Raw genomic sequence first — 16,019 nt, forward strand, 5'->3', positions numbered from 1 at the left:
CCAAACGCAACGCAAACAAGAATCTACATCCCTTATCAGATGAACCTGAGCCTGCGAGCAAATAAAGATATCCTGGCATGTTAGGAAGCCCTCGGTTATACGCGCAGACTTTGTTGACTGTGCTGTCATAACCAATCCTACCAGCACTTCCAGTGGATTTCCCCCAAAGGCACAGTGAAGAATGACCGACTCAGGCTAGTGAGTAATAAACACGCCATCCGCGAAGTCTACGGCCTTCAGAAAGCCCACATTCTTTCCAGAACATGTTCTCTTGGCAGTCACTGGGTAAACCTGCTTCCCGCTTTGACGTGAGGAGAGAAAGTGATGTGAATTTAACGTGTCACCTCCGACATGTTAGAAGTGGAACGGTGGCTGGGACAGATTGGACCGGACCGGACTGGACCGGACCATTACCTGAGGTATAGGGAAGAAAGCAGCTGGGGTTGTACTCCAGTTTCTTCATGAAGCGGATCTGGCCGCTGTCTCGGAGGCAGAACAGGTTTCGCTCGCCCAGCACATAAATGGAGGAGGCCATTGGAGAAGCCGAAGGGACACAGATGTCCAGCGCTTGCTCTCCCAACACCAGCGTCCACTCAGCCTGGGGAACACAAACAAATCCAGCTGGATCCAAATGGATGCATATACCTTAACACCCATAATAACCATACCCCACACCATTAACACCCTCTTGTATGTATCTAAAGGGCTGGTCACTTCCCTCAACTTCCTTCTTTATTATACCACTTTACACCACCTTAATAAAGACCAGGACGCAGTGCGAGCAGATGAGAAAGGTGGGTGAGAATGCATGCATGTAAAAGGGTCTAGCAACATGAACCTCCTCACTATAGGAGCAGGGCTCGAAGCCCCAACATCACGGCTAACAGACTGACCGATTGAGATCATTTCTGAATCCATCGACAAAAAGAGTCATTCGCTGCAAACTTAACTAACACTGACCGCCAGTCTCTTCCCGGAGCTCTTGCTCTGCTGCTGCTCTGAATCCTGTCGGGTGTCCGCGTCCGTGGCGACCGCCAGCGCTTCGTACCTGCAGCCAGAGAAAGAAGATAAATAGCAGTCGGTTATCCATAAATAAAACCATACAGCCTTCTCTTTTATACAGTGTGACTTTATAGTGTTTATTTACAGTCAAACCCAACAGCTCACTTCACACATATATGATAATGTGGTAGTATTTTAATAATTAGTCATTTTAAGGTAAGGTAAGGTTAAGGTTACTATGTACAGGGAAATGTGTCCTCCGCATTTAACCCATCTGTGGTAGTGAACACACACACACACACACACACACACACACACACGTGAACTAGGGGCAGTGAGTACACACACACACCTAGAGCGGTGGGCAGTCAACTCCAGCGCCCAGGGAGCAGAGAGGGTAAAGTGGGAGCTTGCCGAGCCCGGGAATCGAACCCACAACCCTGTTATCAATAGCCCTTAACGCTGGTTTGCCACCACTGCCCACGTCTAGTTTAGTTACATCATATAACTACAATATTTTAAACAGTAGCTGTGCTTTTTAGGACAAACCAGCGTGACAATAATAATACACTTAAGAGTTCTTTACACAATATATACATATATACATATATATACACACATACATACACACACACACTATACATTATACACACACACACAATAAATAATAATAAATAATTAATTCAAAAATCATATTTACTACAAGCTACAATGAGATCACTCTTGACACTCTCACAATGAGATACACTTTTTTTTGTTTGTCAAATTTTCCCCCTTTTTCTCCCAATTTTGTAGTGCTGATTAACCTGAAAGTTCTTGAGAAGCGTTTTCTAGGCACATATTTACAGAGATGATTCTGGTGACAGTCCAACTCCAGTGTCCAAACTACTCTTCTAATGTCAAAAGAATGCCCTGTATCACTTTAAACACCAGCAAAGACGGATCAGCCCGCTGTCAGTGCAGGAGATCAGCGCGAGAAATCCAACAGCTGTGGAGAAGGAACAGCTTCAGAGCTGATTACTCCACCTCACGCACCCGGAGTGTGAGTGCACATACGCAGACCGCCCAGGGGATACACACCTGCACACGAGCGTGTTTGGGTGTTTGGGGTTTGTCCGTCTACAAGCCATGTGCATGCATGTGTGAGAGTGAGGAATATTTGCAGCACATGTGTGGGGTGTGGGGTATGGGATGCGTGTGTGTGTGTGTGTGTGTGTGTGTGTGTGTGTGTGGCTGTAACCGCAAAATAAAGACATGAACCGGAGACGGTGGGGCTGAGAGACGGCCAAAGCCATCAGAAGGTGAGCGTGAGAAATCTTATGCAAACCATGAAGAGGATGAAGAAATTGCGAGTGTGCTTTCGCGCCTCCGGCCAGCTGCCATTCTGTTATTTCAGTAAATGTACTGCAGACGTGCGCTGTAATAACAGTGCTGTAACAGCGTTAGGAAGAAGGAACGCGATACACAAACACACACACACTTTAATTATCATTATAAAATAATAAAAAATGAACATCATAGAAAATTGTGAAGTGACTTCGATATAGAACCACCCACAAAAGGTCACCACCAGTGTGAAGAACCCTTTAACTCCTCATAAGCTACATAAGGCCTACACTTCAGTTCTTCCCCCTTTATTACTGAATTACTCTCACAATTTATAGCATTTTCATAGACCCTATAATAGAACCCTGTGGGACGCCGCAAAATACTCTAAGCTGCTACTACATCATTCAAAGTAGTTTGTTATTAGTGCATTAATAACAGGTTTAATTAAAAAAAAATAAGCATAGGGTTCTAAAGGTTAACCACACATCCAAACTTTAGACCCACTGCCTTTAAAACAAGGGTTCTTCAAGAATTCTTCAGTGCAGAGCATAGGGAACACTTACTTTCTAGTTATAATAAGTCTATGTGAGAAGAACCAGCTAAACCAACCTTGTGATTGTAGAGGGTAAGGCTTATGCAATTAGAACACCACCCAAAAAACACACTGATGCAGCTCTGACCCGTCCAGGCATAGACTCCACAAGACATTTAAAGGAGTCCTGTGGTATCTGGCACCAAGACGCTAGCAAATCCTGTAAGATGCGAGATGTGGGCTCTATAAACATCTATGAACCTTGGGCGCCTGTGACCCTGGTCACTGGTTCACCGGTTGTCCTTCCTTGGAGCACTTTTGGAAGGTCCTGACCAATGCATATCGGGAACACTACTGGACCTGCCCGATGTTTTAGAGAGGCTCTGACCCAGTCAGTCATCTAGCCATCTCAGTTTGCTTTGTGCCGAAGTGTCTCAGATTCTAACACTTGCCCATTTTTCCCTGTTTTTCTTGCTGACTGATCTGTAGTTCCCACCCCTTGGCAGGTGCCAGTGAACTCATCAATGACTACAATGAACTAATCAATGAACTAATTAATCCATGTTGTTCACTTTACCTAATGATATGGCTGATCAGTGTACATCGAACAGGAAGGAATTCTTGCATGCCTTGTAAGTGTCCGTAAGTGTAAACCACACCATCATGCACCAAAATCTCCATTTTTTGTTCTTCCTTTCAAAATTGTGTGAAAGTTATTGTTACATTGTTGTTCTTTGTTGTTATTTATTCTTTCCATCGTTTATTTGTTTACCAAGTCCTTCACCTTTTACTAGAAGCCATGGCTCTCATTCTGAGACCACCCTTGGTCCATTCTGAAGCCCAAGCCAGTGCTGAGCATTGGTCATTATAATGCATGAGCTCATTAGCATGCTGATTGTGATTGGCTGTTATTGGTGTCACATGTAAAAAAGGCTGCAGCACCAACAAGTACTTACGGACTTACGACTGAATAGGACAGAAATGCTGTGCCACACATTACACACGGCCTAAAACCCTTACAGCGTAGCTTCATGAACCTGGCCCATAATTCTTACGTCATCACAAAGATAAACACACTTTGCTGAGGGATTACATCAAGGTCCGGCCACCTTCGAAGCAGAGGCGGTATTCAGGTCTCAGCACCAGGTCTCAGTAAGTGCGTTTGTGTGTGTGTGTGTGTGTGTGTGTGTGTGTGTGTGTGTATTGTATTCACTCGTCAGTCGGCACGGGTGAAGCCCTGCCAGAGGAAACAGCAGAAGTCATTTATGTGAAAGAGGATCCCTCTCTGACCTGGCACAAAAACGCTCACACATCAAACCTCCTTCCTCCAAAGCCCTCCCGCCTCACAGGAAAACAACTGTACCAGCTAAGTAAACCAAAGCCGGGACGCCCCCAAATTCACGCCGTCACGGACGGATTGCATGGGCTCCACTTCGCTGCTGCCGGTGGGACATTTTTGTAGGGAGGGGTGTGGGTATTCACGTATACGCTCAAGTATGTAGTTTTAGGCCAAATAAATAAATATTATATAAAATATATAATATATAATGTATTTTAAATAATGGTTTACTCTTGATGGTTGAAGTGAGTGGCCATGATCACTATGGCCAGACCCAAATAGTTCTCCGAGGCCTTCAGAAAGATGGTTGTAGATGCAGGAGAGTCTGAGAAGAGGTTTAAAAAGATCTCAGAACCATTAGAAATCAGCCACTGTTCCACGGTTCAGCCCAAGAACAGAGAGCACGAGATCGAGAGCATCTCCAAAAATCCTACCGTAAAGTGCAGCATCTACCATCAGAAAAGACCAATGACGTTCATGGGAGGTGGAGGTTCATGGAGGAAACCCTTGCTATTAACAAAAGAACACCAGGACATGTGGACAAACATCAGGACAGACATCTGTTACAATGAGCACGGAGGTGAATTACAGTGCTAGAAGACAGTTACACAGCATTTCAGCATAACATCCCACACCAGCTGTGAAGCAGCTCCTCTATTAATTCTTAATCATATTAGAGGCTGTATAGCATACAGGGTCAGAAATATACAGATTATACCAAGAGATGGCAGATCTCCACACTGCAGAAATGTGGTTGATTCTAAAAAGCAAACAGAAGGCCTTAACAAGTAATGCCTGGAATGGTTAACGTGGCGCCCAACCCTGTCCTCGATCAGTATCGGCGATTGGCTGATCCACAACCATCTGTGATGTGCGTTTCAATGGTGGGCAATTCCGACCCTGGAAGGACGGATACCTGCACGTTTTTTTTTATATTTCCTTCTCAAGCACACCTGATTCAACTCACCTGCCAGGTTTAGCAGGTCTGATATAGCTGGGAAATCAGCAAACTGTGCTGCCCACCCCTGGTTTAGCTGGTTTGAGGTTATGCTGAAGAATTCTGAGGTAGTCCTCCTCCTTCTTCACTCTTCCGTCCACTCTGGGCAACATTTAAATTCCACTGGCTGCAGAACAGCCCTAAGGCATGATGCTACCACCACCATGCTTAACAGCTGGTGCAGTACTTCAATGCCACCATGTCCCTAATCAGTGTCCGTAAACTTTGGACCAAACCGGGGCCCATGAAATAGATGAACCCCTCTGGTAAGAGTTTGGACAAGCGCCTGCTCAATCCCAGAAGCCTCTTCCTCTTAATTATTTTCTTTGAAAGAAGGATATACACAGGAGGTCTGATCAGCCAGAAGGAGGAGTTTACACAAAGCCATAGATCTAAAGATGGTGTACATCCACGGTTTCTGCTTCGTGTGTCCAGCTCTTTCGGGTTGAGCCGGGCTGTGGCTTTGTGGAACGGAACGCAACTCTATTATTGCTGCACGGCCGGCAAGCTCAGGAAAAATAAACGGTGGCCGATTGCTGAGTGGAAATTTCATTAGAACACAAAAACGTTCACTTAGCGCGCCGCTAACTGGCCTCAGCTGTGGAAATAACGGCTGGGCCGCGCAACGCCCACTCGGCCAGCTGCGCCGTCCGGCGGCCGCTATTTTTACGCAGATTTGCCCCTGTCCACTCCTCCCCGACTTTATAGAAGTACGCCAGAGGCGGCGGATGTGGTCAGTGGCATGAAAAGGCAGAAGGAGTATGGCCTCCTCTCTCTCTCCCCCGGCAGCAGCTCAGACATACACTATATGTGTATAGTGTGTCCAAAAGTTTGTGGACACCCCTTTTAGTGAATGCATCCAGCTATTACCTGACAAGTTATTAACTGACACTGATGTGCAAAGATGTGCCTGCAGAACAGGACCCTCTGGAGCAGATAAACATGGTGAACCTCCTGGCACTGTGCCTAATGCCAGGCATTGGCTAGAGGGGTATAAAGCCCCCCAGAATTGAGCTGTGAAGCAGTGGAACTACAACTAGCAGTCGGAGTAATTTGTTCAAGTGACACTTTTGCTTAAAGTAAGTCACAGCCCATCGGAAGGGCCGACCCCCTCGGGCAACTCTGGGTTAAGTGCCTCGCTCAAGTGCATAATGGCAGCAGAAGAAATCAGCTGGAGTTGAACTCTTGACCCTTTGAACCATGGCCAAGTTCTCTGGGTTACTGCCACCCCCTATTAATAAATGCTTTCTAAAACCATAATTAGGGGGTTTGACCGGGGGGTGTGGCCTAAGCATGTTGCCAGAGGTTGCTGTAACAGTACCTCAGGGGTGTTTCTGCAGGTTCCTGGACATACAGTTAGCCAGCAGGTAGAGTCTAGGACAGCACATTGAATGGGGTTCGATGTAAGCATTAGTAGTAGTTCAAATATTTACCCTACCAGACACCGCAAGCACTGCGAGATCTACAGTGAAAATGTCCACTATGAAGACATTCACATGTAGAGTGTGATATTAATTAAATTATTTATGTATTTTAAAATGTGTCACTTCTTGCTTTTCAAGGTTTAAACAAATGCCCTCATGAAGATCCAAGAAGTCCAGTGCCCTCAAAAGTCAACCTAAGGCCTCCTTATTCAAAAACACCTGTAGTGGAGGAGTCTGACCTGTAGCATTCGACCTGGCGGGTGGAAGAGACAGTGATGAAGGCGTCAGTGCGGGCGCAGTAACACAGAGGTCCGGGCAACAGAAATCCAGGCAGGAAGCGTCCAAACGCGTAGCTCTCCTGCTCGAAGAACATCAGCATGCCGTCCATGGACTGGATACAGATGAAGTGATGACCTGAGGATCACAACGACAAGAAACAGCACCAAGATCACAACTGTCCATCCATTCATCTTTCCTTCCATCGACCTTCTTATCAACCTCTTCTTGGTGGGTCTGGAGACGTTGAGCGCAAAGCAGAAACACCCCCTGGACAAAGGGTCCATCGTAGGGTGCCACACTTGTGACACACACACACACACACACACACACAAGTGGAACAGTGGAAGACCTGTGTTCTCTGGAATGATGGTTGGTGCTCCATCCAGTACTTTTGGGATGAGTCGGGATGAACTTGGTATCAGATACCACAGGACACCTTCTCTTGTCGACGAGTCAGAGGTGTTTTGGTGGTTTTAATGTTATGGCTGATTGGTGTACACAACTTTTTTTCCCCCCATTCTTCTATAAAGTTAGCATTTTAGAGCCACACTATAAGGACAAAAGTATTGGGACACTATCGCAGGGTACCACACACGCCCATTCCCTCACACCCAATGGGCAATTTAGCATCGTCAACTCTGCTAGCATGCATGCTTTAGAGAGGTGGAAAGAAACCAGGGCAGGAGAGCCTAGGAGGAGAACGGGTAGGACGTACCAAGCTCCTCACAGACAGATACCAGAGCGAGGATGGGACCGAGATTTTAGCAGACCCCAGGCCTCCCTTGAAGCTGTGCAGCACCAAAACTACCTTCTGCACCACTACTATGCCATTCCAACGCTATCCACACAGGCTTGATTATCATCAAGAGAAACACACTGGCAGGCTCAGTTATGTGGGGCTAGGTTGACCTTGGCTGGTGTTTTGTTGTGCTGTTAAGTGCCAGGCCTTTCTGATGGCTTCCTTACGCTGTCGCTGACGTATGCGCCGCAACCCGTTTGCGTGGGTCGGGTGCGTTCCCACCGTTCCGGGGTGAGCGTGGCGCTAGCTCAGGTTTGCAATTTATGGCACAGAAAATGAGGGCGGCTCTACGCCATAAAGCACAGCGCTGTAAAACCCAGCGGCCGCTGCATGCGAGAGCAGTAATTAGGCCTCGATACACTGTTAAAAATCACACGCTCGTTCACGAGGGGTCAGCGAGAACCACCAACAGAGCCAGGCACACATAGCACACATGTGGGCAGCTAATGAGTGTGTGTGTGTGTGTGTGTGAGAATGAGAAAAAGGAGGTGAGAGTGAGTGTTAATGATTTTTGGAATGCTGAGTACGGCGTAATGGCTTTTAATGTAGTCTAAGTAGTATAATAGCACGGTTCTGGCCAGACGCAGTTTGGGTCAGCACCAGGCCACCCAGCAGATTCAATGGTCCATACAGTACAGTCCTTTCAGAACCACCATCTACTTCCCAGCTCCTGGACGAGCTCCCTCTGCTCAAGGGACCTGATTAATATCACCATATATTTGATTAATTAGGCCATTTGTGAAGATTGCTTAGCAACCGTTTCCAACCAATTCCAATGGTTGTGAACAGTGAGACCCAGCAATGCTCCCTCGTTCTCATTTCTTTTCCTCTCTCTCACACACACACACACAGCTGAAGACAGAGCACACTGCACTTAACTGCTTTAGCAGTGAGAGAATTAAAGACAGGCTCTGCTGCCACCTTGTGGTCAATGCAGGTACTGAACACAGGAGAACACTTAAGACCCTAAGATCCTCTTAAGCATTAGAGTGGCCCTCGCTTTATTTATAGGAGTTGCTTTAATCCACCCACTCCATCCAGTCCATGAAGGATGAAAGAGCCGAGCACGAATCTCGCAGGCAGTAAACGGGTAAACTCTGGATCGTTGCACGAAAGCAAGTCGGCTGCTAAGCACCATTTTCCAAAAACACCAGCTACTCAGCTACTGCCCTCTACTTCTGCCAAAGACACCCAAAACTACCCTCACTGGACTGCTGGTTTGTTTGGGGGCTGGCTGGTGCACACTGTACGTCCAAATGTTTGTGGACACCCCTAATTCTGATGAATGCATTCAGCTACTTTAACACAGTTGTGGAAATGCACACAAACACACACAGCTTGTCTAGTCCCTGTAGAGAAGTGCTGCCAGTAGAATAGGACTCTCTGGAGCAGATAAGCATGGTGAGCCTATTGGCGCCATGCTGCCTAATGCCAGGCGTGAGCTAGAGGGGACTAAAGCCCACCAGCATTGAGATGTGGAGCAGTGGAGGAACTTGAGTTCTCTGGAATGATGGTTGGTGCTCCATTCAGTACTTTTGGGATGAGTCGGGGATGAAGTTGGTATGAGATACCACAGGACACCTTTAGAGGTCTTTTGGTGGCATGAAGGGAACCACACAATATTAGGCAGATGGTTTTAATGATTTGGCTGGTTGGTGTATACTAGTTATGAATACTTATTTTTCCTGTTCTTTTATAATATTAACATTCCAGAGCTGTGTGTGGACAAAAATATTGGGACACCTGCCTATTTATTGTTTCTTCTAAAATCAAGGGTATAGGAGTTAGTTAGGTGAAGATGTTAGAAGCTGACCACCACCCCACCTCATCGTCTCCAACTCCCCAAATCATCCCTAAAGTACTGGTTGGAGCACCACCATCATTCCAGGAAACAAATGTAGCTCCACTGCCCCACAGCTCAACGCTGGGGGCTTTAAACCCCTCTAGCCCACGCCTGGTTTTAGTCATGGTGCCAAAAAGGTCCTGTTTATCGCCTCCAGAGCGAGAACTACTCCTATTCTAATAGAAGTACAGGGAAGAGACAAGCTATGTCAGCAATGGGTGCAACTTATAGTAGCTGAAGCATTCATTAAAAGGGGTGTCCACAAACATTGGACTCATTGCACTCAAACATTGGCTTCCACAACAAGCACTCATTGCTAAAAGCTCACCAGTGACCCCTCCGAAAGGGCCGTAGGTCATGTTGCAGGCCGTCCTCTGCAGGTTGTGCTCGTAAATCAGGCGGAGCTGGTACTGGTCCCCGTGTTCAATGTTCCCAGCCGTGCCTGACAACAGCAGAACACAAGACCACATCATGAAGAGAGGAACAGGTATAAACTGGAGCTGTTTTCCACCTAATTAAACTGTGAAGATTAGATGAGAGCCGAACCAGGAAACAGAACAGGGTAAAAGCAACGGCAAGGAGTAGCTGTTAAACAGTGATGGCAGTCACCTGAGACAGCATAGACGGAGAGCTTTCTGGGATGCAGCACCGCCAGGTGAAGCAGCTCCGAGCACCTAGAGGAACACAAGTGACACAGATGAGTCGAGTTCAATCCACCACATTCTTCAGAATAGTCTAAGATATTAGGATCATGTAAACTGGCTTAGTGATCCACTGCACTACCACTTTGGCTCGGGGGTCACAAGTTCGAATCCTGAACCATGCCGGAGTCTGAGAGAGCACAATTGGCCATGTTCTCTCCAAGGTAGATGGCGCTCTCTCCCTTCATCGATGTTGGCCGGCACAGGCGTCTGTTAGCTGGTTAGCTAGGCGTCGTGACACATACTATTCCCTCGACGGTTCCATTGGTTAAAATCGGGCTGCCGTACTTACTAAAATTGATCTAATTTATCTTTTAACTCATTTTAATTACTTTTAATTACTTTTCATCTGGATGAAGCATCGCTATTTAACTTTATTTATTAAAAGTTAATCACTTATTAGCAAAGTCAACAGTATAATATTGTTGTTGCATTGCTGGCTTATAAAGCTGATGGTTGGTGTGGCACAACAGATAACACCATTATTGGCCAGTGAGCTACCACACCATGTGGGAGACTGGGGTTCAATTCCCAGTGTGGCTGACTGGTGTCACAACACCAGAGCTTTCCGAGTGTTGGCTGCGTGTCGGCTGCCTAGTGATGCCGCATCGGCGAGAGTTGGAAAAGCAGTGGTGGCTGGCTTTGTATGTGTATCTGAGGAGGCATGTGTTAAGTCCTTACACTCCTAGTGTCGGGAGCATTGCTAGTGCTAGGGGGAGTTACGAACAGGTGGGATTATTGGCAGCACCAAATTGGAAGAATAATTAAATGACTTTAATTAAAATTTTTAATAAATAAATTAATAAATAAATAATATGGGGCCGAATTCCCCAATTTTTTCTTCTACGGATATTCTTCTATATCCCAATATCATTCTTAAGAAAAGTCCAAACAGAAAGTCTAGATCAGATTCATGATGTTTTTAAAAGTCCTCCAGGGATCGATGGGGAACACTGGAGGACGTCCGAATCTTCGCCAAAACTGTGTCCGTGGGTTTTAGGAAGAAATTTCTTCTCAAGAACGGACGCTTTTCTTATTCAGACATTTGATAAACAAACACGAAGAACCCAAAAGGATCAGAAATATAAACGCAAACACAAACAGTGACAGATCTTCACCACAGGCTGGAATGCTGTGGGAGAGCGTGGAGAGTGGGTGCGTGTGTGTGAGAGAGAGAGAGAGACCGTCAGGAGAACACACTCCAGCACTCGGTTAGAGCTCTCTGCTCTGCGCTAATGAGAAAAATAGCTCAACCACGTGTCACAGCAGCAAACTGAGAGATGACCACACCAAAACAGAAGTGTGGGGGCAAACGAGTGCACATCAACTCGCCTCACAACTCCAACCAACACAGCTTCTAAGTCTGGTTTTTATATGTGAAGCCTTTGAGGACAATTCTAGCTCACACACCCTGTCATTCTCCAAGATCGGCCAACCTCAAAGGCACACGCTGCGTTAACACCACTGTGTGTTGTTTTTGTTGTTTTTTTATTATTATTTATTTATTTTACAATGTTCCCTGACTCAGTTTCATTGTCTTCCCACTGACCTGCGTTTGCTGACAGCCATGGCCAAAAATATTAGAACTCCTCCTTCACTTATTTGGTTGCAAGTACAAAAAAGAAGTAGCAACCCCCCCCCCAAAACATGCCTGAACCTCGAGCAGATCATTATAGAGGGTGTGCATGTGACGCCACAGGTGGTTGGAGTCAATGTGGCCACGCCCACTGAGTGGCAGTGTTAAAGTTCAGCCTCCTTCTACTGAAGAGCAGAGAAGCTAATGGATTTGCTGCAATTTGCAGAAACGACTGGAATCCAGGCACTGAAACGTGTGGGAGCTCACTGAAAACAGGTGGGAATAAAAACAAGCCCACTGTAGTTGTGAATTTAGCGACATGCTAAGCTCAAGTAAGAGAGAAAGCAAGTAAACATGGATGAGCCAACACTCCTAAGACCCTTCCCTTGACTCGGAGCCCTCAGAAATGAGGCTTCATCCTCTAAAGAGGTGTAATTTAGCTGGCTCAGTTAGCTGGCTACCCATTGCTGACCATGTACCATTGGTTAATTGGAAACTTGGACAAATTGCTGTCAGTCCAGTCCAGCTGACTTTAATTTGAGCAGATAGTTGCTTGCTTTATTTGGCCGTTTTTCCTAATAAACGCATAATAAACCACTCAGTCCGACTACAGGGGGCGCGTTCCAGCAGGCGTGGTGTCAGTGCATATCCTCTATTCCTGAGTGCCGCTAGTGATCTAGCTTGTTTTGACTGGACTGGCATGCTCCTAATCTCCAAAAAAAGTCTCTGCAACTTACGAGACGAACTTGCCCACTTCCACCTGGATGATGGGGTCCCGAAGCTGCACCTCCAGCAGCTGCACGTCTGCCCCGTTCTGCTCGCCTGGCTTGGTCGCATGGGGGGCAAAAATCCGCAGCATTCCCATGTAGCTGCCCACCACTACTTTATCTGAAACAAGAGGCACAGCACCTGTCTTTCAGTCTCACTGTTGGCTTAATGTTGGGCTAAAGGTTAGAGAAGAGGGCTTGGGACCAGAGGGTCCTGCTGTGACCTCCTGGACCGGCAGGAAGAATGGGTGGGGAGAGTGAAGGAACACTGCCTTCCCCATGCTTTCCAGTGCTCTGGGTGTGTGAGTTCTCCCAAACCCATTGTACTGCTGTGCAATTGCTGTAAATTCCATTACTCAAGGCTGTTGTCACCATTGGACAAAGACCTTGTATCTCCAAAACAGCAACTTTACAGGAGCAGAAAAAAAACCTTCTTAACTTTCAAGAGAAAAATATGTTATCCCAAGTCATTTCGGAGCATTTCTATTGGTCCGTTTGTCATAAAAATGAAGTCAAAAACAGCAAAGATTGAGACACAAGGTTTTTGCCCATCAGCGATGGCATTAGATGGCCTTGAGGATTCCCTGGAGGGTAAATGGAGAGGTGGGCCTTGTGGCCTTATTAACCCCAGTATTGAAACTCGGAGCATGTGTATATATTTCCACGTACCGTAACCACTCCCACTGTTGTCCACATCGCCGACACACAAGCAGCCCTGGTCAAACTCCTCACCCTCACCCAGTGCGGCTGACCACCAGTCCCGTGCCTTGAACAGAGACATCCTGCTGCTGTGGGAGAAGATACCATATAATATTTTAAATAAAACTATATAATAACATACACATACCTATACATACACATAAAATCCCTGGCTTTTACAGTACAGTACAGTACTCAACTCCATAAGACAAATAAGAAAATTATTCAGCTTATATTTACATTTACTTTCATGGGGTTCACTGCTGACACCAACGGCATTCATCAGGGGTCTAGACTGCATGTTTTGGTAAGCATGTGGAAGCGTAAAACTCCACAGTAATGCATAATGCAGGAACCTCATTACATTGGTTTGTTTACCACTGCTAAAATAATGCAAATTCCCAGTAGCGCCCAATGTTATGTTAGCAGCAAGCTAGCACAGCTGTATGTTCACAATGGGTAGAAGCTCTGAAATACAAGAAAAGATTTCGGCCAAAGAATAAAAATAAGATTACCACTATCGGGGGCACCGTATCGGGGGTGGGGGGTGGTTTTGAGGGAGAATTGTTAGAGTTGTGGGCCCTAGTGTAAAATCTTTCCATAGGCCTTGATCACTTTATGAAGTGCATTGAGCAGAGTGCATTATGGGTACTGTAGTCAATGCACTATTGTTGTCCTAGCAACAGCAGGAACTTCCACAAGGCAAAATGGATCAGTCAGCAAGACCTGACCCTTTCCTTTAAAGGCCTTGACCCCGTTTACGGGGGTCGTGGAGGGGTCAGACCACCTCCTGAAGTAGTTCGAGAGATGGGTTCTGGATCTGGTTTAGATGTGTATTGGGTGCGTTCACACAGGCCTGATCCAGATATAATCCTGATACTCAGGATGGATGAATTGCCCAGGTGTAAACAGGGTCCTTGTGTCCTTCAGACTGAGCATGTTTCTACGATGAAAGCCTCATTAATGTGAAAGTGAAGGTCAATGGTGTGTTTGTGAGGGGCGGCGGCGGTGGCGGTGGCAGCGGCGGCGGTGGCGGCGGTGGCAGCGGCGGGTTTGGTTTGGTAAAGTCTTTCAAACCAGCCCAGAATCAACAATGACCTGCACTGAGCTCCCGACTGGACATGGGGCTGAGCCTGACCAATAGCAGGCCTGTCACATGACCGAGGATTTCATTAGTAGCCAAGCAGCTTTCCTAATTGCTGAGCAGGTGGAAGAGACAGCTAATCCAGCGGGCCCACAGCAGGGAAAGAGACAGGGATACACATGGTGGAGCAAGCGAGCGAGCGAGCTAGATAGATAGATAGATAGATAGATAGAGAGAGAGAGAGAGAGAGAGAGAGAGAGGGGATAGGGAAATCTACAACACAGCACCACATAAGCATCCATGGAACCAATATCTTAAAGGACCTGAAAGAGAACAACCTTAATATCATTGCAGCCACATTAAAAGGACAAAAGTATTGGGACACCTGCTCATTCACTGTTTCTTCCAAAATCAAGGGTATTAACAAGGAGCTCACCCTGCTTTTGGCTCTGGAGGAGCACTGCTGTGAGGATTTGATTGCAATCAGCAACAAGAGCATTAGGTCATTAGCATGAGGTCAGGGTGTTTGGATGATGCTCACCATCCCCACCTCATCCAAAAGTATTGTAAGAAGCATGCATCATCGCTCCTGGGGGGGGGGGGGGGGGGGGGGGTTGCTTTGTACCCCCCTCTACTAGCCCACCTGTGGCATTAGGACAGGGGACAGGACTTGTCTACAGGGACTGCATGTGTAGCTGAATGCATTATTACATATGCATGCATATTAATTAATTTAGCTACGTCATTTGCATATTATAATTCTTTTATTTCTTCAATTTTATTCCTAAAGTGTAATATTTGTGTTGAACAGATAATCTCCAGCTCGAGGTGCAGGTCTCAGGTCTCCAGGGCTGTGTGTGGAGGAGGACAGCTTAGCTCCTTTAGCCAAAAGCAAGCAAACAAGCACCAACCCAGCAGATCCAGCAGATCCAGCAGCTCCAGCAGATCCAGAAGCTCCAGCAGGTCCAGCAGATCCAGCAGCTCCAGCAGATCCAGCAGCTCCAGCAGCTCCACAGTGTCCACAGGCTTCTCTCAGGGTCAGCTGAAGCAGACAGTGGAGAGCTGGCGTGGAAACACAGCGAGGTTAGCCAGCCGGCTAGCTAAGCATCTTAGCTAGCTAAGTAAGCAAGTTAGTGGAATAAGCTAGCAAGCTAACTAGCTAACTAGCTAACTAGCTAACTAGCTAACTCCCTGCTCACCTCCCGCAGGCAGGCAGCGCTCCGGAGGACTCGCTCCGGCTTCCTCGGCTTCCTCGGCTTCTCGGCCGTTGTTCCTGAACGCTACCAGAAGGTGCGGGTCCACCTTTGCTGGAGAAGATGTCCTCCTGAAGGCTGTAGCGCTGCTTCAGGTGTTCACACCTCCAGCCTGCAGAACCGGCGTCCGCTTACAGCGCTGTTGTCATGGCACTGACACTAACCGAGCAGCGCGGAGAGACATACTGGACAAAATAAAAGTCCCGGCAGACTCGAAACCCTATTAAAGCCTGAAAATATTAAAAAATAATATAATACAATTGATTAATTTGTTGTTGAATTTGATATTAATCTACTTAACATGCAAAATAAAAAAAATACTCTAGCTGTACAACTTACTGTAGAGCTGAATATTTGCTTTATTTTGTAGCTAGCATCATTCCCAAATTAATAAT

At 46.6% G+C, this 16,019-nt stretch overlaps 1 protein-coding gene across 3 annotated transcripts in view; it reads right to left on the reverse strand.

Moving 5' to 3' along the window:
* The window catches only part of bbs9 (Bardet-Biedl syndrome 9), a 157,432-nt gene extending 141,693 nt beyond the window's left edge, over positions 1-15,739 (reverse strand). For all 3 annotated transcript variants that reach the window (XM_072668459.1, XM_072668458.1, XM_072668460.1), the window contains exons 1-9: positions 15,571-15,739; positions 15,283-15,433; positions 13,258-13,376; positions 12,559-12,709; positions 10,154-10,218; positions 9,873-9,986; positions 6,863-7,037; positions 961-1,048; positions 415-598 (exon numbers count right to left, since the gene is read on the reverse strand). In XM_072668459.1, coding sequence (XP_072524560.1) covers positions 415-598; positions 961-1,048; positions 6,863-7,037; positions 9,873-9,986; positions 10,154-10,218; positions 12,559-12,709; positions 13,258-13,369 — 889 coding nt within the window. In that variant the 5' untranslated portion in view covers positions 13,370-13,376; positions 15,283-15,433; positions 15,571-15,739. The remainder of the gene's footprint in view (positions 1-414; positions 599-960; positions 1,049-6,862; positions 7,038-9,872; positions 9,987-10,153; positions 10,219-12,558; positions 12,710-13,257; positions 13,377-15,282; positions 15,434-15,570) is intronic.
* Between the last annotated feature and the right edge of the window lie 280 nt (positions 15,740-16,019).

Source organism: Salminus brasiliensis, chromosome 23, assembly GCF_030463535.1.
Source record: "Salminus brasiliensis chromosome 23, fSalBra1.hap2, whole genome shotgun sequence".
NCBI lineage: Eukaryota > Metazoa > Chordata > Actinopteri > Characiformes > Bryconidae > Salminus > Salminus brasiliensis.